The 24114-nt window shown below is 40.2% G+C and overlaps 1 protein-coding gene across 1 annotated transcript in view; it reads right to left on the reverse strand.

Annotated features, from left to right (window-relative positions):
• Positions 1-21997, reverse strand: part of tub (TUB bipartite transcription factor) — a 54758-nt gene extending 32761 nt beyond the window's left edge. Inside the window, exon 1 of the mRNA XM_030088260.1 lies at positions 21862-21997. Within this exon, the coding sequence (XP_029944120.1) occupies positions 21862-21917 (56 nt within the window). The 5' untranslated portion in view covers positions 21918-21997. The remainder of the gene's footprint in view (positions 1-21861) is intronic.
• Between the last annotated feature and the right edge of the window lie 2117 nt (positions 21998-24114).

Here is a 24114-nt window from a genome sequence, read left to right on the forward strand (position 1 = left end):
AGCAGTCAGGGATGCAACATGCAAATTAGCCTCAGCTATTTGACCTACATGATTCTCTGTTGCAGTGTTTGTGTTTCTTGGGATACTGCTAATCTATAAAGTCATTTTAAAGCAGCAAATGGAGGACCCCGATTTTAAGATTGAAGGTTTATACTACATCATTCATCTTCTGCACCTGGTTTATTGAACTGAGGGCACTGACAATGACAGGCAGGGTACAGGTTGTCAGTTAAATACACACCAGATGCACAATCCCCTCCATGTTTTTCTATTGCAACGCTTATTTGTAGAAGTCAATCCCTTCAAGATCAATCGGATGAAGGAAATGGTTTCCAGATCACATGTTAAAACCTGATGTTTGCTAAATACGACACTGATGGTGCTTTAACAAGTCAATCAATATGATGACCTGCACAAAGTCCTGAGCAGGGTTTTCACTGGGAAACCACTTGTTTCCAAGGGCAACAGACAAAGATGTACAGCTTCGAAGAGGAACTAATGGACAGATGAGTCACACTTTCCTTTTGCATGTATAGATGTGCTTAGATCCTTTGGTGGCCAAATTGTGCATTAAATGAGATTTCCCAGCTTTTAAAGCTGTGGTACTCAACTTTATGAGTCGCTCTTAAGGATAAATTTCCTTTAAATTAAAGGCACGGTCTTCATCAAAAGCGCTTCCTCTTGTAGGTTGACGCCCTGCCCTTGATTCAGAGGGCGAGAAGCGAATCGCACTCAGGCTGACGCACACACATTCCTCACACCCTGCTGACAGAGAGACAGCGGCAAAGCAGAGATGTTAAAGGACGCTGTCGTCCTGTCAGGTGGTGTACAGTCTGCGAGTGCAGTGTCTATCTTTAGAGGATTATATGCATGTGACTCACAGTTCCTAAACTGTCTGTTCCCATATTTATCCACCGTCTTTGTGCCTTATCTTCAAACTCTCAAATTAGTTTTTACAGTGCCACACACTCACAATCATCATGCCGACTTGGGAAACCTCCCAGTCATTACATACAGCAAATTGCTGCAGATAAAAGCAGGGAATAGTGAGTCACAGGAAGAAGAAAATCAAATAGAAAATGACTTCAGCTTTACATGAAAGGGGTTTAAGCCCTCTGGCCTCCATTTATCTCCTCATACAGAGCAGGTGAGTGGAGTATGAGCTAGTTTCTGATGAGAGCCTGCTCACTGAAACACTCCTTTGTGGGGGGGGGAAAAGAAGGCTCTCTACATCATCCTGACTTCAATGGATGAGAGTGCTAATGAACATTGTTAATTGTGTGCGGAGAGATGGAGGGAGCACTGTGAATTTGTGCACACCCCATCCTAACTCAGCACCTTGGTGAACAGGCAGGGACTGATCCGTCTTTTTCAGTGGCTCTGCCTCCTCTGACACAGGCTGGCTCGCTCCTGTGGCCATGGCAACAGCTGGAACTAATTATCATTTCCAACCTCACTGCTCCTCCACTTAACCATAATGTTCAACATCAGGAAAACACGCATGTATGAAGCCCGACGCGTTACCACTCTGCCAGTTGTCATAGCTATGACTGATTTGCATGTGGCTATGCCTGAACCCAAACATCACAGGATTCTGCGGTCAGGAGCTCTGCTCGTTGTTCCTGACTACCAGCAGGGGGCCTCGTGCGACAGTGGAAGAAATATGTAATGAGGCCTCGTGGACACATGGAGGAGCTGTACACAAGCTCTGCAGGCTGGCTCACACTCCTCAGGCTGCAAATACTAGCAGACAAGAGCAAACACAACCCAAGAAGCCAGAGGCTGAGCTCCCATTCATTCATAAGCCAGGGCTGTAAATGTAAAATCTTAAAGATTGGCAAACAGGTCAATATACAAAGTGTTGTTTTTTTGTTTTTTTTTTTAGGACATTTGCGTGGTGTACCTTCACAGCATGGATGGTTCCTCCCTGATGAGGCACAGGTCCAGGGAACTGATTCCATCAGAATCAGATTTACTAATACATGCACCCAGCAGAGTAGATTATTCACCGTTTGACCAGCAGCAGTTAAAGGGTTATGTTTCAGATCTCACGTCAGCATTCTTTCCAAATAGACAGAAACACTATGAATCCATCCATTTATCCAAATTCTGTACCACTTGGTGAAGGGTCGCAGGGCGCTGGACGCAATCCCAGTTAACTATGGGTACAATCTGGACTGGTGGTCAGTCCATCACAGGGCAAACCCACAAAAGACAGACAACCATCAACTCTCACATTCACAACTAGGTTCAACTCAGGGTCACTGATTCACCTCACATTAATGTTTTTAGACTTGGAAGGGAACCAGAGTACCCAGCGGAATCCCACACACACCCTGGGACCCCTAAACATTAAAACTCCACACAGAAAGGGAACAGCCAGTATTTGAACCCAGACCTTCTTAATAATCCAAAAGGAAAATTCTGTGCAGTTGCTACTCCACACAGAATAGAATAAGACATTTTATCAAAATATGAAATGAGTAAGAATGAAATATTTGCTTATTAAATGTTGATATTCAAAAGGAAATATTAATATTAACAAGGCAAATGGTGAATAAATATATGCACAAAGAAGGGCTCCACAGTAAAAGAAGTGATAAGCTGTTCTCTGTAAACAAGTCAGCTGGACATCAAACATGCTTCGTTTACTGTCAAGTCTGGGAAAAAAAATTGGCATGTAGAACAGAGCAGAGTAAAACTCACCAACACACTGGAAAGAAAGAACCAACAGTGATGGAAAAAGATAAATGAGCTTGCCCTGTGACGGACTGGTGTTCTGTCCCTGCCTTCACCCTGAGCTGATTACTGTTAGCTCCATCAGTTAACCTGAACTGGATAAGGACGATAAAAAAAAGATGATGATATGAAGAATAAATGGATCAGCAAAAGTATCAGCAGATAAATATCTTTTGAATTTACAAATTATCATCCACTTATTTCATTTATTTTTAATTTCGCTTTTTTCTTCAATTTTTTTGTTTCAAGAGTTGCACAGTTGTCATTTACAGACAAAAACATATAAAAAAGATGGATTAGTTTTCCAACAGTCTATGAGGAGAAACTATTCATGAGTCTTTCCGTCTCACAATTTAAAGCTCTGGAGTAGAGATCTGAGGGCATCAGCATTAAGACTGTGGCTAGCTGGTTTATTTATCGATTGGTGCTTTGTCTTTTGTCAAATACGATGCCTCACATATTCTCTCTAGAATTCTGACCAAGTATTTTGTTTCTATAAATTACTACATCAATAACGATTAATATCACATTAATATTATTAACTATGACACTGAGGGATTCATCAAAGCACAAACTGAGAATGCGATGAAGTGAAACATTCTGGCTCTGCGTCATATACATGTTTCTAAGTTTCTGCTCCTGCTATTGATCCTAACATGTTTAACTATGACGACTGTCTCACTTTTCAAGTTGACATGAATAGAAGAGTGAGCTCAGCGCACAGAAAAGGACAGAGTGTTTTCACCATATTTCATCATGGTGCTCTTCAGAGGCGCTTGTCCAAGACATCTTGATGAAATACAACGAGCACAGCTCGGACAATAGGTCCATACAAAAGGGTGTGATTGTGTAACCGAGCTGCTGCTTCAGTCGAACTCAGAGGACCACCTATCTCATAACCGTCTCCTCCCGTCTGTTTGCCTTGGCATTAAACATTTAACGAGAAGCGGCATCAAGAAATAAAAGCCACCTTCAGAAAATGATTGGTGAGTTGAAACACAATAATCAGAAAAGAAAGAAAGGACAATGGATTTCAACAACGAACTGCCTCACACAACCATATTGATATTAGTAGTTGTCAGGGTCAAATTTGCTGTGTGGGATGAGCGAGGACACACCGCCAGCCTCTGGTTGTTTAATTACTTTTCCCACAAGAGGGATGTACATGGGTGCTGATTTTGTACCACAGTTTCTGTGACTGCAGATATGGAGTGAGTCTTTGCTGATTTTGTATTTGAGCTCATCGTTAAACTATAATGCTGCAGCAGCTGTTTACACCAACACATTATTTAAGCATAATCAGGCAGCCACAGTCTCATTTACAATTTGTTGCTGCTTTATTTTCTATTTTTCTGCAGTTTCTCCACTGGTGAATAAAACACTAACGTTTCAGTGGCTGCCAATGTTGGCAAAATACTGCACTCTAAGGTCTTGGAGGTAGGCCCAAATAATTTTCTCCATTTCCAGCATAACATTTGGCCGTGCTACTACACAAACACACAACCTTAATTCTGAAAAAAAAAAAAAAAAAACTTAATACCTCTTCACAGTTTACACCATGGTGTTTCACCATAGCAACCAGCTCCAGGGGCAAATCCCACACACGTCCACCAGTGTTAACAGAGCGATGAAGAAGAGGACGGAGATGAATAAAAGAATAGAAAAAGGGAACAGCATTAACATATTTTTTATTTCAGCGGTTTGACAAAACCATCCTCAGAGAATACTTTAGAGATCCAATCCATATTAATAATTTCACAAATGAAAAAGCTGGTAGAATCCACAGGAAAAGGAACTTCACAAAATAAATAGATGAATTAAACAAAACACCAGTGGAAATTAATTGAAGGAGTCCTAGTTCACAACAGCAGCCAAGATTTCATGAGTCAAATGGAGTCTGCTTGTGTGGGGTGTCTCACAGTTCTGCTATATATAATGCATCCTTATTGATTGTTGGTAATCCACACCAAAAGCAGGCTGAAAGATAGAGCTCCACAGATCTACAGCAGTATCAGATGATAGAGGATAATCAACAACAGTTGGAAACATGAGAAAGTCTGATAAGTTAATCAAATATGTGTAAAATCAAAGAATGAAAGCAATAAAAGATACTTCTGTATTTTCACCAAATGACAAATAGCATTAGCATGGCCTTCCCATCAGGTTGACTTCGTAAAACCATAAAGACACACTCACATCTACAGGCAATTTAACCACATCAAACCAGAGTACCCAGAAAAGCATGTACACAGAGGACCTGTGAACTCCACACAAAAAGCCCCGTTCTGCCCAGCATGAACTGAAACCTGGGAGACCGGCACACAGCGAAGTGAGTCGACCAACCACTGCGCCACTGCACCACTGCGTAACTTCAATCTGCCGCTGTGTTGCATTTCCAAAATGTCAGCATCCCTGTTCCATAATTACAATAATGGTTTTGATGGCTTGTTAAGTGGCAATCACAGCTAAATATACAACACAACAGAGGTGCAAATGGTTGCCAGCAACAAATCAAGTTATCACATGGATTGAAAGTTATAATTACTGGAATTTCATTATTCTTTTTTTTTTAATATCCTCAATGATGCATTAAAATAGATATGAAATCAGAAGGAAGCAGTAAATGGAATTGCTAATAGCCGCCTTCACGTTTCTCATTAAACTTACAGGAAGGATATTTTACAGCCTCTGTGAGCAGGGAAGACATGTTCATCAATATTTAAGTCTCAGGACTCCAAGCATTTCTTTTTTTTTTTTTTAATCTTTTTTAAGCAGCAATACAATACAAGCCAGAAAAAAATATTACACATTTATCTGCCTTTTTTTAAACAGAACAGTCGAACATTAGAACATTGTCTCTGTAAACAACGGCAATAATTATATAGTACCACAAAACTATTTACAGAAAAAGTTAAATGAAGTACATTTAAAAAACAGAAAGAGATGAAAGAAGAAGAAAGGAGAAAAGAGGGGAAAAGAAAGACATACAAAAAAGGCCCATCAAAATAATATCATGAATATGTACACATGCAACCAGAAACTAGACAACTGAGAGTAAGAGAGAGTACCATTAACAATAATAGTTGTGACAACAAGGACTCCAAGCATTTCATGCAGTTTCACTCTTCTCTATGTCCCCAATGTATCGCAGCTGAAACACACCTACACTTCAACACTTTCTCCAGGAAGCATGATGGTGACACACTTACCATCCTGGATTTTGCGGCTGGCGCACGTCAAAGACATGCGGGGCTGTTTGAGGACCGGGATCCATTACCTCTGACTTGGACTATACAATAACCTTGTCTTGTCATTTTAGAAACTATAATGCCATTAAGATAAATGTTTCATGGGTGCTGTTGACTTCCAGTTGAATTACCTTCACACACACAACACAAATATAAAGCTTTATCGCAGTGGTTGAGACATGAATTCAGCTCAGCACCTAATCAATTTGTGAGGCTTGCTGGTTCATTTTTTACTGCTGATGAAGAACATCGGTTCTCTGTAAGACATTGCCATGTTCTTCTGAAGCATTTTCATTGTCTGTTTCATGAATATATTCACCAATCCTCACATAGAATCAACATATGTCGGTTTCACAATACCTGAAATTATGTCCTCCGAGGACATGCATTAGGTGAAAGATGATTTTAAAATAGGTGATAAATATGTATCACAACACGATTCACCTTCTAATGTGTTAACTGTATAAATATGAGAGCGATGGTCTCCTCTTGCTCTGAGCCCAAGGCTAACAACAGCCGTAAAGCAAGAGGAATAAAAGATCTGTATTGAGTAAAAATCCTTGAGAAGGTGTCATTATGAAATAGAAACATGTTCGGTTGCAAAATGACTCAGTCATACACTTTCAATACATATGATGACTCTACTCTCCACTGCAGCAAAATAATTATTCACAGAAAACCTGAAAAAAAATCTGTGCAAATCAGAGAATTCCTTAAATAAAAACAGCATATGCTAGAGCAGCAGTTTATAAAGCAGTTCATGACTTTCCAAAAGGCTATATTTAACCTCTTGGAAATATGTGAGCCACTATGAAAGCTGGTAGCTGTGGGTGCTACAAGGCAATCGAAGCACGCAAGAGGAAGTGAAGGATTCAAGCAACTAGTTCCACAGAGGTCTTCATAGGATATGACCGAGTCATCCTTTTTGACAGAGTTAGCCAATCTCAGCTGTAAATCAGAGCGAGCCATTTTAAAAGCATCACTCATAACAAGGTTTAATTAAGCATTGCGAGACAGGAGAAACTTAGTTCTAAGATCAGTGGTAGAAGTTGCACTGATACAGCATGCTCACATCCAAGAGGAACTCACTGTGCGATTATCTTTTTGTCTGTAGTTTTGATGAGGTACTTTGCACCTACATCTCCCATTTCAGAAGGCGATGTGTGAATACAGCAAGTGTAAAATTTCATCTCAGCATTCAGAATAACTTGGTTCTGAAAAACCACCCAGTGATCACATCTGTCATCTGATACATTATTTTTGAAAATCTGAGAATGGGAGTGTCTGGGAAAACACACAAGGTTAGCCTGCAAACTACAGCTGGTACAATCAATGGAGCTGAGCTATTCTTTTTTCAAGCATTATGCATCCGAGAAGATTGTACTGATTCATAGAAATTCAACAGAAGGGACGTTTTATGAGCGTCTTGCAGTGGTGGGCCGTCAGGGCCTGCAAAGCCTTCTCTGCTGGCCTAAAAATGTTCTGAATTACAGACTGATGTAAATTATATTTTGTCCATAAATAATTAATAAATGATTCCAAACGGTATGCTCCAGTTCCTTTCATAGTTCTCCCGTGGTTGCGCTGCTTCCAGACATGTTTTTTTCATATTAAATCATTTAACCAATCAGATTTCAGGCATCATCTGTTGCTAGGGTCAAAGAAATCTGCCCGAGGCCTTCGCTTTCCCACTGAAAGGGGTACAAGGGGTGTCTCCTCTGAATTCCCACTACTCCATGGAACTACTTTGATTTGGTTGTAGAAATGCTAGCTCAAAAAATACATCAGCACCCCAGGATATCACCTGCCTCTAATAAAGGGCAAAAACACCACCTGTCGCTTTATGCAGACAACATATTATTGTATGTCTCTAACCCAAAAGAGTCAATTTCATCAATCATTGAGGTTTTCGACCATTTCGGCTCCCTTTCAGGCTTTCAAATTAACTGGTAAAAAAGTGAACTAATGCCAATACATCTAAATCATAACAGTACCACGCTGAACTCTGTTCCCCTTAAAATCGCTACGGACAGGTTTACGTATCTAGGGGGTCTGTCACCAGGAAACCTGCTCTGCTGCTTGAGGAAAACTGGAATTCGAAGATGAAACAACTAAAGCAGAATATTGAGTTCTGGAAGACCCTCCCACTATCACTGGTAGGGAGGATAAATGCCATTAAAATGGTAGTTCTCCCATGTTTTTTTTTTAATATATATTTTCCAATCAATACCATTCTTTATACCACAAGCATACTCCAGGAGGCTGGACTCTATAGTGATTCCGTTTCTTTGGCAAAACAAAGTAGCATGCATAAACAAAAAACAGCTCTGCAACTCAAAGAGGGAGGCTTCAGCCTTCAAAACTTCAAAGATTTCTATTGGGCAGCACCTCTAAATATTCTGGTTTTCTGGAGGAAGTCGAACCTCACTGAGGATTCATCCGGCCCATCCCCTGCCTGGCTTTGTTTAGAGAAAGCAGCATGTGAGGGGACCTCTCTCCTAGCCCTATGAGCCACATAGCCACATCAAAATTAGTAAATCACTGTAAAAAGGTAACTTTATGATACACAACTTGGTAAAAATTTGAAATCACATTAAATAACATTTAAAGGCCCCTAATATGTACACTGATACACCAATTTGTAACAATCATGCTTTCAAGCCCTCTGCTGGAGACCCACTCGATGGAGGGAGAAGGGAGCGGGGTCCCTGAGCGATTTACATCAGAGGGGACACTTGATGTCTTTTGAGCAACTGAAAGCTAAGTTAATTAATACCAGGAGAAAAGGAGCAGTATCAAGTTTTTACCAGACACTCTTCAACCAGATAGAGACTAGCACAGAAAAGCAAAGGTCTGAGTGGGAATCTGAACTGGGAATGCCTCTTTCCATAGAATACTGGGATACATGTCTTTCAATTGTTCATCGATGCTCAATTAATGTTAGGCACAAACTAATTCAGTTTAAAATAATACATAGATTACACTACTCAAAGATAAAAGTCAACAAGATGTATCCTAATGTATCAGCTTTGTGTGACAAATGCAAGAATCAGGTTAGAACACTCACTCATCAGCTCTGGACGTGTCCCAGTCTCCATTCATTCTGGTCTTCAATATTTGATTTTTACTCAAAGGCATTTAAAAGGTTATGTGAACCCTGTCCCCTGGTGGCCATTCTGGGATCAGCGGGTGATTCAAATCATTACTCTAACGCTGCATTTTCACCAGACGCGGTGAACTTGAATTCATTCGCGCGACACATAAAATCGTGCCACGCTAGATGAGTTTTATCGCTGCAAAAAACCCTTGCCGCGGCATCACATCACTCCAACCCGTCACATCTGTGACAACCTCCACGCTGATATGCTATCGTGGTGCCAATCCTCTTGAAAAGTTCAACTATTTCAACTCCAGCGGCAAGTAAATTTTCGCTGGAAACGCTCACTGCTCACCGCTTCAGGCTTATTTTAAGACACTGGAAGTCAGATAATGTGCCTTCAATTGAACTGTGGCTGAGGGAGCTCAGTGAGACCCTGTGCATTGAGAAACTTAGATTTAAAAATACAGGCAAGACGGCAAATTTTTGATTAAGTATGGGAACCTGTATTAAAGTACCTGAAGAACTCCAGTGAGATTAACTCTGTGATGATGCTGACTCTGAAAAGGTCCTTCTCCCTGTTAAATGGTATTGATTTTATTGGTTGTGAGACACACAGCCTCTGTTTAGCTTCTGTTGCTATGGCTGTACTATAAATTTCCAGCCACGGTTTACACTTTCCTCTTGTTGCTGTTTTGCCACAGAACCCAAACTGTCAACGGTCAAAATCGGCCATATTGTCACACCCAGTCTATTTATGTTTGATGTTGCTGCTGTTTTTGTTTCTTTGTTTCTTTCTATTTTTTCTTTTTGCTTCTTATTTTATTTTTGTATATCACAAAACATATAAAACTAGGATTGCTTTGTAAGAGACACGCATTCTATTCAATGTGCATTTGACAATAAAAAGAATTAAAAAAAAAAAGAAAAACAAGACAATAGGCAATTGACTCCTTTCCCATCGCCTGCAGACCCGGGCCTAATCGCCTGCAGGCGAGCTGCGTGGCTGCGTTTTCCCATGCTGAGGGTGTCCCACATTGATGACATCATCAGCGCGCCGGAGCACAGCGAGGTAAACAGTGGAGCAGAGCACAATCCCCATTACCTGTCGACGAATCTCCTCTTCCCACGGATCAAGAGAAGCTCTCTGATCTCGCTTTCTTGCCAATGCTGGGTCATCTTGACAAAGGATATCTCACGCTGTGTCCAAAAACAACAACAAACATGGCACGCTACGTCAACGTCATGACGTAAATTGAGTGCCTTTCACACTCAGGCCGAGTGGAGGCGAAACAATTAAGACCTGGGTCGCTCGCGGGGTCAATCGCCCCGGGTGGAAATGCCGTTTAAACCCTTTCCCACTGCCATGAGGAGTCGATTATTAGTGAGTTTAAACTGATTTTTTAGCAAGGGGTATTGGTGAGCACTGTGAGTTAATTGCAAGTACAGGTTGGAGATGAAAATGGAGGGGGAATTAGCCTTAACTAAACAATTTGAAATGTTCTGTACAGTGTACATGGTACGATGACTCAGCTGCCTTATAAAGCAAGTTTCTTCCTGCTGTTTCAGGATATTCCACTGTACTGAGGTGAAAAGTGTACCAGTGTATCATCTGACAAGGTAAGGTCGGTGAATTTCACTTTGATGTGAAATTTGTTGGAGGCAGACAAAGGACTGAGCCTGTCATGTCATCTCCTGGCCACCCAAAATCTAAAGTGCAGGCTAATAGAGGGAAAAAAATGAAGAAGAAGAAGAATAGTGCTGCATGTGTCAACCCTTTTACAGCTATCCTAAATGGGAGAAACCACAGCTGAGAGTTGCTGGTGACTTGAAAATTGAAGGTTCGTTTCCTGGTGCATGTCACACTTTAGGAGTACTTATTGACCAATATATCAGAATGAAACTTCGACTATAAAGAATGAGCAGATGCAGGTCTGGATTGCGTTCAAGAAGTATCCTCCAAATCTTCACAAATGGGACAAGTGATGATATTTTCCTTCAGTAATTTAGTAGATCAGCAGAGAGGAGTGCTCTCCTAAAAACACTAGACCTTTAGAAAATACATGTTTTGGATTGTAGAAGTTTGTTTGTAGACGACACTGGAGTGGTCTTTGGTACTGGTACGTCAGCGGGTCAACACATGGCACTGCGGCATGTGGCCACGTCACCCATATACCACACCCCACTGGATCTCTTAGAGCAGCATGACCGGATCAGCTCAGACTCCATCAATCACCCTTTCAAATCTCTATCGAGCTGCAGCAATGACAAAATACTAGGTTAGCCCCATCAGCACACTAAACTCTTGTGCTATTTGACATTCAGGTGGTGTCAGCTGAATCTCCAGAGGGGAAACGCCGAGCTGCCGAGGCTGAGCTGTCGTTCAAGGCTCAAGCTCGTGACTGGTTGTATTGCCAAACTGTCAGACACTTCTAGGTTCAACATGAGGTCTTGTAAATACTCCCTGAAAACACGCCAGGGGGCAGTGGTCAGATAATACAATAAATGAGCTAAGACACCCTCCAAGTGGTGTCTCCTAATAGGCCATCCAAGAAGGTAACATCTATTTTGTATATTGAGGCAGTCTGGTTTACCACAAATCAGACATAAATAGCCAAGTACTTCTGTTTCTTATGTATTTTGAGAAAATACATGAACAGAAACTGACGTCTCCTCTAAACACTTCCATATCCACTTCCAGTACCATGGCACTGTATTTGTCATCACTCTATTCTGTTGCTTTAGAGCAGATTGCCGTGCTGCTCTGGATTCTTTCTCCTAAAGCACATCTGCTACTGAAAGAGTAATTCAACACATATTCACTTTGATGTGACAGAGAAGCAGCAACCTCTCCAGTTCTAGTAAGACACCAAAGGCTTCAAAGTGAGGAGACTATAAACACCATCATGCCACTTAACCCCGTGAAGCCCGAACCATCACATATAATATATTTATATTCCTATTAGAATTATTAATTTAAAATCACATAAAATATCTTCAAACAAATGAAATAGCAAGTGACAATATTTTTAGGTTGTTGTTCTAATACTTTCATGTGTTTTGTTTCGTTTCTGTTGTTTCCTTTATTGCGGCGTTGGGCACAGCTCAACAAAGTTTTGGCCAACCTGATCATTCCACCTAAACCTCCTTAAAAACCTGACCAGTCAAAAGCTGGATTTCTTTGCAGCTGCGTGAGGAGATGGGCTCTGACAACACAACTGTCATATTTTGCAACGAGCCACATTTGATTTTCCAAAGCTAATATTCAGGTTTAGTGGGATTTTTTTGTATACTGATGCAATTTTTTGAACATATCTTGAAAGTATGAATGTTGAAAATTGAGATGTTAAAAAATTTGGAAGACACAATGCAATTTTAATTTAAACATTCAACATTTTTACAACTTCATTTTTATCTGTTAAATTTACACTTCGTATAAAACATTTACAAAAACTTGATTTTGCTTCAAAAGAGCTGGAGATGAAAATCGGATTAATGCTCAACATTATTAGTTTTTTAAGAGCTGCCAAACAACATGAATATGCAATTATTGTATTGAATTCACTTTAAGCAATGTGAATCAAACAATCCTGCCCATAAATTACAATTGATTAAAACATTAAGAGGAAGTTCTGTTGAAACATTAAACAATAAGCCTTGCAAACTGCCACACAAACACTCCTTCTCAACTCAATTTCTTCTAACTCCTCCTCAAACACTTCAGAGCAGAGATGATTATTAAGTGACAGTGTGGGGTTGTTGAATGCCTAATGAACAGCAGATTGTCTCCGGCACGGGAAATTCACATCATAGATGTCCAATGGACAAATTGTGCAATGCTGGCTTTCTCAACACAGACAAAAATCCATGTGGGAGAGTTCACCTTGCTGGATATGTGCCACCAAAAATGAAGACAGCTGCAAAAAAAAGGGGTCCGATTCACATTCACCAGGAAGGAGCCTGAACTACACTGTCGCAGCTCATAGAGCAGTCATCAGAATTTTTATATGAATTCATGATGCTCATCAGACAGAACTTCCTCTGACAGCAAACTCCACAGCAAGACACTGAAACTTGCACCATCGATGTGGCTGGTTTTCACGATCCAGCTGTAACTGGGATTTGAACCTGGTAAGCCACCAGAAGGGGATTAGCTCTTCATTGGAAATAACCCAAACTCATAAAACTGCATATTTTCTTCTGTTTCCACCTCTTTTTATTTCCAGCATCAATGCTACTGCCACCCAAAACAAACACTGACAGCTTCCTCACAGCCAAACGCCAAAACACAGAGATGAAGCTCCTCCACCTTTGCACCTGATGTCTCTCCCAGCCTGTCAGCAACAGTGGAGGAGATGTTACTTCAGGCTCGGAGGCAGGTCAGCTGGCTTCACTTCCCAGACGCCAGTGAATGTTTTCCTTTTTACCCGCAGAGGAAGGATCGGATTGACAAGCTGGATGCCTTTGTTGCACAGCAGCCTCATAAACACTGATCCCCACCTGGAAATTGTCTTTCTTTTCTACCAGCTGCATGACGCTGGTAGAAACTCATATTCTATGTTTTTTTTCTTGTTTTGTTTTGTTTTGTTTCTGTTTTTGACAGAAATAAATCAGACTCATTACAGACAGAACATGCTTTGTTTTCCCAACCGTTTTTGTGCTCATTTGGAGGTCATAGCAAATCCGTCTTAAGTATCTTCAATACCACTTTTTCCAACTCAGGTTCACAGTGCAGTGGAGCTAATGCCACCTGACCATGGATGAAGGTAAAGTGCAACGTGGACGGATCATCAGAAAGACACACATCACACCTGCAGGCAATATTTGCTACACGGTAATCTCAAACTATGAATCAGGCAAATATCAACGATGAAGACTATTATTGGTGATACAGTGATGCTTCTTAAGATGAGGACGTGTGGAAGAACTGCATTGATTTACAGCATGCCTTCTCAAAACCTGGGGAATAAAAAACCCCTCCAACAGGACCACAAGATCTCCAAATTTGGGGAAATAAAATGTTATTTCCTTTATTCTGCTGACTGACTGTGTGTGATGGCAATATAAAACAGAAAATCTCTCCAATCACATATAATTTACAATGCCAATTAACATTGATTAACTTAGAAGCCAGAGACGTTTGAGTCTCACAGATATTTTATCAAAGCAAACCTGAATTGATTAGCAGTGAATTTTAATCACAAAAAAGCTTTTCTACACCCCAACAAATCATCACAGACATTTACAACCGACAAACAAGCAAAAACATGAGGTGTAGCAGGGCAGACACTTTGTTTGGTTCCCTTCTTTTTCGATGCATTGTTACTACAGAAACAGGCAAGACATGAACTGCATAATGACAGCAGCTCAACAGCGAGCCCGTCGAGCTGAAGAGGAACAGGCCTGACAACCAGAAATGAAAGACCATTTCACCAGAAACAATATGAGATAGAAAACATTTCTTTGCTCAGTTAAAAAAATTGATGTTGCTGAAAAAATGACAAAAAATGCAAGTCTATATTTAGCTGAATTAAACTCAAATCACCAAACATACTGGACATTCATCATGGTTTTTTTGTGAGCAATTCATCAATGTAATGGATGCATTCTTAAAATCTTCCATGGTTAGACTTGTGGGCTGACTTTCACAGCAGGCAGACACTCTGACACTGTCTGGACACAGCTGTCACTTCAGCTGCTCTCACACTGTCATACAGGACAGCATCAAGCCACTGTTTCATCAACAACAATGAAGCAAAGTGACTACAGTGAAAGCTTTGCTGATCCTAAATTACACTTTTCAGTAAATGTAAGGGATTCAAAAAAGGAGGAGTCAAAATCCTGTTCCTTATATTATGCTATTCTGCAAGATCGATCCATTGACTTCTGTTTTTTTTTTTTTTTTTGAAAGTGAGTTTGACAAGTGATTTAGTGAAAACCACAGCGTCAATCAATATACAAGAATACGAGCATCCCTGATGTCAGGAAGGGGCAACTTTCACCACAGTGGTGGCCTGAAAAACTTCCTTTTCCAACCTGTGATGTATTTTGAATTTGGCAATATCAACTACAGACCCAAATGTAAATCATTCATGTTGCAGCCAGTCACCTTTTAAGGGAATAGAGGCAAAAGCTAAGGACACCATGGCCTCCAGGAGGCGCCACAGAGTCTTGAAAACAATTCAGAGATATGATTATATTAAAAAAAGTTATTATGATGAACTCCTAAAATGGGAATGCTCACATTGACTCAAAGAAGATAAAGAATGAAGAATTGATTCTTGCAACAATGAAAATGAGAATGAAGGTTTGTGTGTTTGAGGTTAATGCTGCCTTGATAAATATCCAGCAACTCCAGGAGGAGTTTGTTATAATGCTGGTGGTCTGAATATTATGAACACACTGTTAATGTTTTATGTTAAATTAAGAAAAATATATTGTTTTAAAGAACTAAGCTAATGATACAATTGCAAAGGGGTAGGACTAAAATTAGTTTTTACTTCTTCCTACTCTTTTTTGGTCATGTAAATACAGATTACCACATATCAAAGAGAGTTTATGTTATCTTTCCACATTTGTTTAATTTACAAGTTTTTCTCTTCTGTTCATTTTTTCTTTTCATTTTTTTAACATGTTAAAAATAAATAAAGATCGAATGTAAAGAAATGTCCAGTCAATACAATCAGAGATGATAATAAGAAATAAGACAGTCCACCATTCGCATGTAAATGGATGAAATGCTGAAAGCGATGTCCTTTCCATGTAGGAGCACTAATGGGTGCTGTGTTTTTTTGATGCAACCACCCATCAATGTTTGCAGCACTATAGTACAAAAAAACATCCAATAACCACCGGCAGTGGTATATTTAATGTTCACTTTAATAACTCAGAAATCAGGTTGTTCTTTGTATCGTTCAGCAGCGCTGAACCAACTCTACTTTAAAAAAAAAGCTGATGATCTACATTGTTCAAGCTCTGCCTCATGGTGAAATTCAGAATTAGTATACATTGTGGGCCAGATTCATGAGGTTTTCAGAACTTGCTGTGAGAAATTTAAAAATGTATTCACAGCTTGAACAGCTCTGGGGCAATCTTTTTCATTTTCACTTCAGTATTTTCATCCATTTCATTTTGCCATGTGTTAAATTTATGTTTGTGAAACACTTGATCCATTTGCTTCTTTGTAAAGCGCTTTGCGCTGCATTTCTTGCAACGCACATGCTCCAAAAATGAACATCAGCATAGGGAAACACTGTCTTCGGTCATGTTTGAAACAGCGGAAACGCACTGAGAGAATGAATGGTTGCATGCACAGTCAGACTGTGAATGAGTTATAGTAACTGTGAGTCTATAATTCATCAATTCTGAATTCTTCAGCACTGTCTGGATGGCAGCCTACCTTGATGAGTAACTTACACATGGATCATGTTGTTCATACATTACTGTGATTAATTGCTAAGCATCTGTCTATATTTTGATGAGACGGTGACAATAACTAGATTTTTCACTCTTGACTGTCTTTAGAAGTTATTTAAACCACGCACAGTGACACCAACACGAGTCCCTCCTTCAGGAGCTCTCTCACCTGTTTTCCAACCTGAGACAGTAATTTGGTATTTGGCACGAGGTTCAGATAACACATCAGAATGATTTTTTTTTTCTCCATATAGTAGAATTCAATCTCAGCATATATACACACAAACAGCTTCAGATGTGAATATCAGTCATTTTTGCAGTGGCCACTGCACCCCGAGCAGAAGATCCTCAGATCACTTTCTTAGATCAAATATTGACGAGTCAAAAGCCCTTCTGAAGCTCTGGCATCGATGCATTTCAGTGTGCATCATCTTCAGTGTATTCTCAATTGAGGGAAACCATCTCATGTAATTTCTTCACAACTAAAGTCAGGTTCAATCGTTAAGCAAAGGTGTGAAACAATACATCATGCGGCAGTATCTGTGGGTCATTTAAAATTCTTTCCTTTTATCAAATTGAGCTAAAGGTCGATTACTGTGAGGCAATACTCAAAGACTACTCTGACTGCTGCACATTTTTCATTAAAAAAAAAAAAAAAAAAACACACACACAGTTGAACGCAGTGACAGCAGCACAGATTGGACGGTATTATCCACCGAGCAAACATTTTGAAGCCCTGCCAACAATCACAAGCTTGTGACACATACACACAACTGGCAGTGCGCGGCAACTTATCAACGAAAAACATCTGACCAGCAGAGAGCGAGTCATATGTTCATTTTTAAGCATCACATCTGGCGGGACACTGGATATAATCCACACACACCTGCGCTGTAGGATGAGGACTGTAAAATCAGGAGCAATCACACAAGAGGGTAAGAGGCAATTGTCCCTCTTAACCTTGACTGCTGCGTGGCCCCTCGACATCATGACCAACGCATGAGGGCCAAGCCTGATTATTAGGAGAAGAAAAGAAAAAAAAACTCACCCACCTTCACGCAGGTAAAATGGGCGCCTGCTCTCAGCTGTACATGCATGAGTGCCAGCATTCATTTATTTTATTAAAACCAAAGCTACTGAGAAGAAGGCATATTATATCAGGCTCCATTTGAAGCTAAAATATACCAGGATTGGAAAAGTAAATTAAAAATGTGATTTAGTGTTGCTCTTTGCAGCATCACAGTCTTTGCTGTGCAATGCAAGTGCATACAGAAGTTGATAAATGTAACAGCTGTAACATTTTCTAAATGTCAGGTAATAATCCAGAATATCATTAAAAGTTCCACTTGCTCTTGTGTTTGATGGTGGGAGCATGATGTGCCTAAACTAACCTTTGTCTGTGATTAAACGCATTAAAAGTGTGTGCTGCGAAGGCTCTGAATTGTATCTTGTCAGCCCACCTTGCCCTTCCATCTCCAGGATACAGTGTTTACTGACTAGGTGCCAGGACACAGTGTGATTGTACACGCTGTAGATCAAAGAACAAACAGGTTTCACCGTGAATTACAACGGCAGCCTTTGATAAAACTTGACCGCAGGTCTGCAGACTTGAGGCAAATCATTTTGTTGTATACTCATCTGCACAAATGCACAACTTTAATCATCTTTAGAGTAATTTCATTAACTAATGGACATGGAAGTGTGACGCTCCAAACACATAAAAGGCAAATAGATAATAAGATTCTCCACACAGTAAAAGGCATAATAAAGAAGCCTGTTTAAAACAATGGTTCCATCTTCTATTATGGAAAATTTTAAACAAAACTTCTCACAGTTCAGAACCTCCTTTCACATGATGATGATGATCCTTTCTTTTTACATTTACTTTTTCTCATTGCATTTTATTATTATTATTTCAAATACAAAGGGACCCCTAACTGACCATTGCTCCATTCATTTATGTGAATTGTAGCGAGATTACATAACAATAAAAACCAATTAATAATAATAATAATAATGAGAAGAATCATCATCATCATCATCATCATCATCATAAACTTTAGGTACTTTATTCATGCAGAACTTTTTTAAAACTGACTTATTAACTACTTTAACCAAGAACTGTAATGAGGCTCAAGCAATTAAATCAAAGCATGAAGCATAAAGATAAATCATATTATCATCATCATTAATATTATTATTAGAGGTGTTACAGTGAAATTTTCACCAGTCACATTTAGGCCAAATATCACTCTTTTGTCTGTAAATGTTGTCAAATCGGGTGCATTAAGTCTTGATATTCCCTAAGACATCAATAAGTTTCAGGATTAAGATATGTTTCCGGTTCCCTCCGGTTCTGAGACATGAGCAGAATCTTGGTTGGTTGAGGGCCTCAACCATGGAGACCAAACCTCTGAGAAGCTTCTTGGTGGAAATATTTAAAAGTCATCAATAAAATGTGAATGTCACTTGTAAAATCCACTCAGGGCTGAGAGATCCAACTAGTGTATAGATTGAGTTCTATTAATCAATAAAATCTTCTATTTTGCATAAAGTTAATACTATATTTGTATCAATACTATAAAGTCATCAACCTCAATATCTAACACCACTGACGTAGTATTTAAAGGTCAAACACACGGCTGTCTCTGCTTGTTTCTTCCCATTAGACCTCCGCTCAGGTTGACACTGGGCGTGCTGGAATTACACGGGTCCACTGAAGATTACAGTGTAGCTTGTTTTTTATGCGAACAGGTGCTGTGAACTCAGAGACAGAACCAACAACCACCATCTGTACGCCCACACGCTCCTCAGTGGGATTGGATCCGGCAACGCGAGTGAAAAAGAGGATTCACTGGAGGCAGTGACAGTCGCCACAGAAACCTGCCGGCTTAAATACAGATGTGTACACATGTGCACAGTCAGGCATGAAACCAATTCATCAGGCCTCACTAAAGTTGTGCAGATATCCATGCTGATATATTTTCATTTTTGAAAACAGAGAGCGTGCGTTCATCAGAGATGGACCTACTGCCTGACGTTTAGATCTTTCAAGTTACAGCTACCTGCGAGCATGTGTACGAACCTCCCAGTGGCATTCTTAAAGGGGCTGTATCATGCTTTTTTAGCTAGTCCAAACCCTAGAAATGGCATTAACATGGTAATAGTTTATTTTTGGCGCTAAGTTAAAGTCATTTTGTGTGAAATTAAAGATTTTCTGGGGCTAATTCTGAAACCCGGAAGAGAAAACGCTCTGTTTCACTGAAAATCCCGCCTCTCCCCCTGTGGACTTTGACTGACAGCGTACTTCAACCAATCAGCGCTTCAAAACAAATACGCTAGCTAGCTTTAGCTCTTTAGCTCTAGCTTCTCGACACGCAAAGACACGTGAAAACGTCTTTTCCTGTTAGAAACTCACCAAGCGCAGACCCTTCAGACTCTTGCTCTTGCTTGATTGTTGCTTTCAGACGATGGTTAAAGTTTATCTCCGTAATTGGAGTTACAAAAAGCAGCAACGCTGATTGCCGAGGGCCTGCGTGGGAGAGGGGGGCCTCAGGGGAGCCATCTTCTCTGTGTGACGTCAACGTGGGAAACAGAGCGTTTTCACGGGTGCGGGAGAGGCTGCCTCTCTGAGTAGCAGAAACACAAGGAAAGCTCAAACATGCAGGCACGAAGGAAAAAAACGCTTCGGGGGTGTTTTTGGTGAGTACATAACTATATAACAACGTTAAAACATACAAAAAAGTGAATTTTGCATGATACAGCCCCTTTAAGATGTATGTCATGTGAATATAGGACACTTGTTACCAGAGCATCACATTTAATCTTTAGTTGGATTCAGTGCCCAAAAGAAAGACTCAGCAATCTGTTGACTGAGTCATTCCTAAGTTAATCTGCAGCAGGGTAGCTGCGACTCTGTAAAGGCAGTCCACCAGTGGAGATGCAGCAGATGAGTAATTCAGGAGACGGCGTTGGACGTCTTGCTTAAAAAAATAGACATTAAAAAAACAATAAAAAATCCCATGATGCTGCTGTAGGAACAAATATCACTGAATTGAGGCACATGTGGATCTGTTCTTCAGAGGCTGGAAATGATCAAACATTACTGTGACCATCATGTCCCAATAGTGTATCATCTTGAGAGGCAAAAAGACCACTGGCTCTAGCAGCAGCCTCAAAGGATATGAAGCATGGACTCAGATTGCCAATTACACCACCTGAGAGCTAACAGTTACAGTGCCAGCAGCCTCCTCCACATACACCACTAAGAGGAGATGTACGGTGCTTACTCTTTTTCCATTAAAAGCTCTCCACCTATATTTTGGATGTTTCTGTTAATGATGTGTTTTCACTGTTGTCACAAATTGTGATCTACTGCAACTGTCGCATAAACATTAGTGACAGAGTCAGTCTAGGACCAACTGTAGGAGTAGGAAAAACAGTTTGCAAGATGATGCTCTGTTTCTATTACTGTTTCTAAGACAACCTTCTGACTTGAATGTCCATAATCTGAACTGCTTTTCTCTACATCTAATCAACCAAGGGGGCTGAATCATTCACACTCATGACTAGATGATCTCACTCACACTCACACACGCACACACACAAGCCATTTGGTTGTTTTCATTTACAATTTTTGTAGTGCGTCATAAACCACACATTCGTGCACACTCCTCCACTTTTCTCATCATTTCATGGCCATCCAACAACAAGTGTTGCAGCCCTCTGATATAGTACAGCTGCCATCAGCTGAGCCTTGGCTTGTTGGGTTTCTCATTAATGTCCTCTGTGTAGCAAAGCTACATTACATGTTTTCCATACTGTGTGTTAAGTCTTGCTCACAAAAATGTTCCCTACTGAGAGAGAGGCTGTCAAACTGTGGGGTGATTCATCCGGCTTTGGGGTTGAAGCACTTTGTTTTTTGCTAATTTGAACCAGTGTTATGATGATGTTTTGTGGACAGAATGAAAGAAGGCTGCCAAACGTTTAGTGGGTCAGTGGGTGATAGATAGATAGATAGATAGATAGATAGATAGATAGATAGATAGATAGATAGATAGATGAATATAAGAACTATGCAATAAGACTAAAATATCCAACACGTATTGTAACAGAGCGAGGCAAACATGTATTAGTAAGCATGATGTGATGCTGAGGCTGCTAATACACTCACATCGCATTTCTTCTGTCCAAATCCGTTGCACCTGTCAACTAAATGCGCATTGGGGGGATGTTGGAGCGAGTCAAGAGGCAGCCTCAGCTTTTATAATATCGTCGTATTACAATTTAAAAATAAAGGGGAGGTAGGGGAGGGGGGAGCAGCGGCTTCAAACGTGCACTTGTTGTGAGGGGAAGGCTTACCTGTCATAACTCCATCTACTGTAAGACATGCTCCTGTTGCTGCTGACTCCCTCCATGTCCCCGGAGAGCTGGATAGACAGGACTGGATGGCGAGACGGCAAAAAATCAGAAGCGTAAAATGCACCTTTTTACTCCTTTATTTCTCTACAGCAGACACGAAGCAAAAGGCTGTGTGTGGAGTGAATGAGCGGAGAGGTTGAGTAGACCGAGACAGACGCTCTCCTGTGGACTGTACCACTACAGGGAGGGTGGGGGGGACGGATTCTGCTGATTTAGCCGCTGACAGACCCCACACTCAACACACCACACGGTCTCTGGATACCTTTTCTGCATCTGCAGCCAGGAACCATTGGGCATTTTCATTGATTCTTAACAGTTATGTCAAGCCCATTTTCCTATTGATCTTCTTTACCATTCAAACCATAGATGGTATCGGCGATAAGATAAAATAGAGGTACCTCGCGTTAATAACAGAAGTTAATCCTATATGAAATTGTAGCTGTTAATAAAAATACATACTGAGGGACCATGATTACCATTTGTTTTTCTGTTAACTGCTTTCTTTCATAAAATGCCAGTGAAATAAAAATACAAACATCAAAATACACAAGTGTGGAAAAAAAGTAAAGTTTTAAAAATTAAATAAAAATACATAATTCTAAAAAAAAAAAAAACATAAATCATTTGGGGCTCTTAAACTATTATTCAAAGATGTTACTCATCTTCTAGATCTGTTCAGGGTCATGGGTTACTGAAGCTGACCCCAGGACAGGTCGCCAGTCCATTACAGGGCAAACAACCACATACACTGTACATTCTTACTTAGAAGTAATTAGAGTCACCAATTAACCTCACATGCATGTTTTTGGACTGTGGAAGGAAGCCTGAGTACCCATTGAGAGAACATGCACACTTGACCCAGAAAGGCCCGGCTAGTATTTGAACCCATGCTATCCTGTGAACCTGAACAGGATAAAGCAGTCTTGAAGACAGATGGATGGATGGCTGAAAAATGAAAAAATAAAAATAAAAAATCCTCCCACTTGTTCATCCTGACCTCTTTATTTACTGTATGTGCTTCTTTTTATTACCCACCTCTTTATCTCTGCTGTGTGCTTTGTGTCACTCCCATGGTCATCTCAAATTAGTGAGCAGGTTCTCCATGTGAATGTGGGTTTCCCTTGAATAGACATACTCTTGCTTCCTTCTGCCAGGTTAATCAATGATTCGAAGTTTACTCTTGGTGTGAGCGGTTGTCCGTCTGTTTTAGCATTGTGATAGACAGTGTCTTATCAAGGATGCACCATGTGTTGGATGGCTCAGGCTCCAGCTGCCTGTCACACACTCTGGATAACACATAATAATTACCTCCTGATCAGACATGTTTGTGCATGTATTGAAGATGTCTTTGCAATGAAATATCATCACATCCTGATGGAGTTGAGAGTCCCTAAACATGGCGAGCATGCTGTAACGAGACAAAGTATGACATTAATCCAGCATTCACACTCCATAGTTAACATCAAAATTGCATTCGAAATAATGATTATCTTTTTATTTTTGTCTCAAAATCAGTCATCCTTGTTTGGTTCATGCATGTGTGGATAATCATGATATAGAGATGCTGCACCTTGTTAACATGAGATTAACTGCTTTTTTGTTGTTGTTGTTTTGAGAACCACTGGTCTACAAGACATAATTTAAACACATTTCTTTGGCATCAGTGAAGTTGATTTTACTTTAGCATTTATAAACTCTCAGAAAACCCAGAACAGAGATCATCAGATCAGGGTCTGTCAGTAATATTCAGACAGTTTTATCCTACCTGCTGGTGTGTTCGCAGGTGTTTTGATGAACTGTTTCCCTGAGCCTGATTACAATGTCAAATGATGCTTCTTTAATACAACAAACCTAAAAATCTGCCAAAATCTAACTTGTTTTAACTTGTTTCAGCTCATTATGTCCTCAGTCCACCTATCTTGCTTTTCCTCTTCATTCAGCTTCACATCTGGAGGACAAACATCCTTTAGAGTTTTGTATACATCCTGGACAGGTCGAGGTCATCGCATTGCCAAGAGCTTTATTACTGAGCAGAACTCATTTCTTCATAGTTTCAGATATCGGTGGAGTCACACTGGACGGTCGGTGGATTTTGTGAATTCGTAATTGTTCTTGAATTGCATCACCATCTCTGTCAAGAGATTCAGTTCTGTGCAGCACTTTGAATCTGCAAAAAAGATTCTCTCCCCCGTC

The sequence above is a fragment of the Salarias fasciatus genome, chromosome 1, assembly GCF_902148845.1.
Source record: "Salarias fasciatus chromosome 1, fSalaFa1.1, whole genome shotgun sequence".
Classification (NCBI taxonomy): domain Eukaryota; kingdom Metazoa; phylum Chordata; class Actinopteri; order Blenniiformes; family Blenniidae; genus Salarias; species Salarias fasciatus.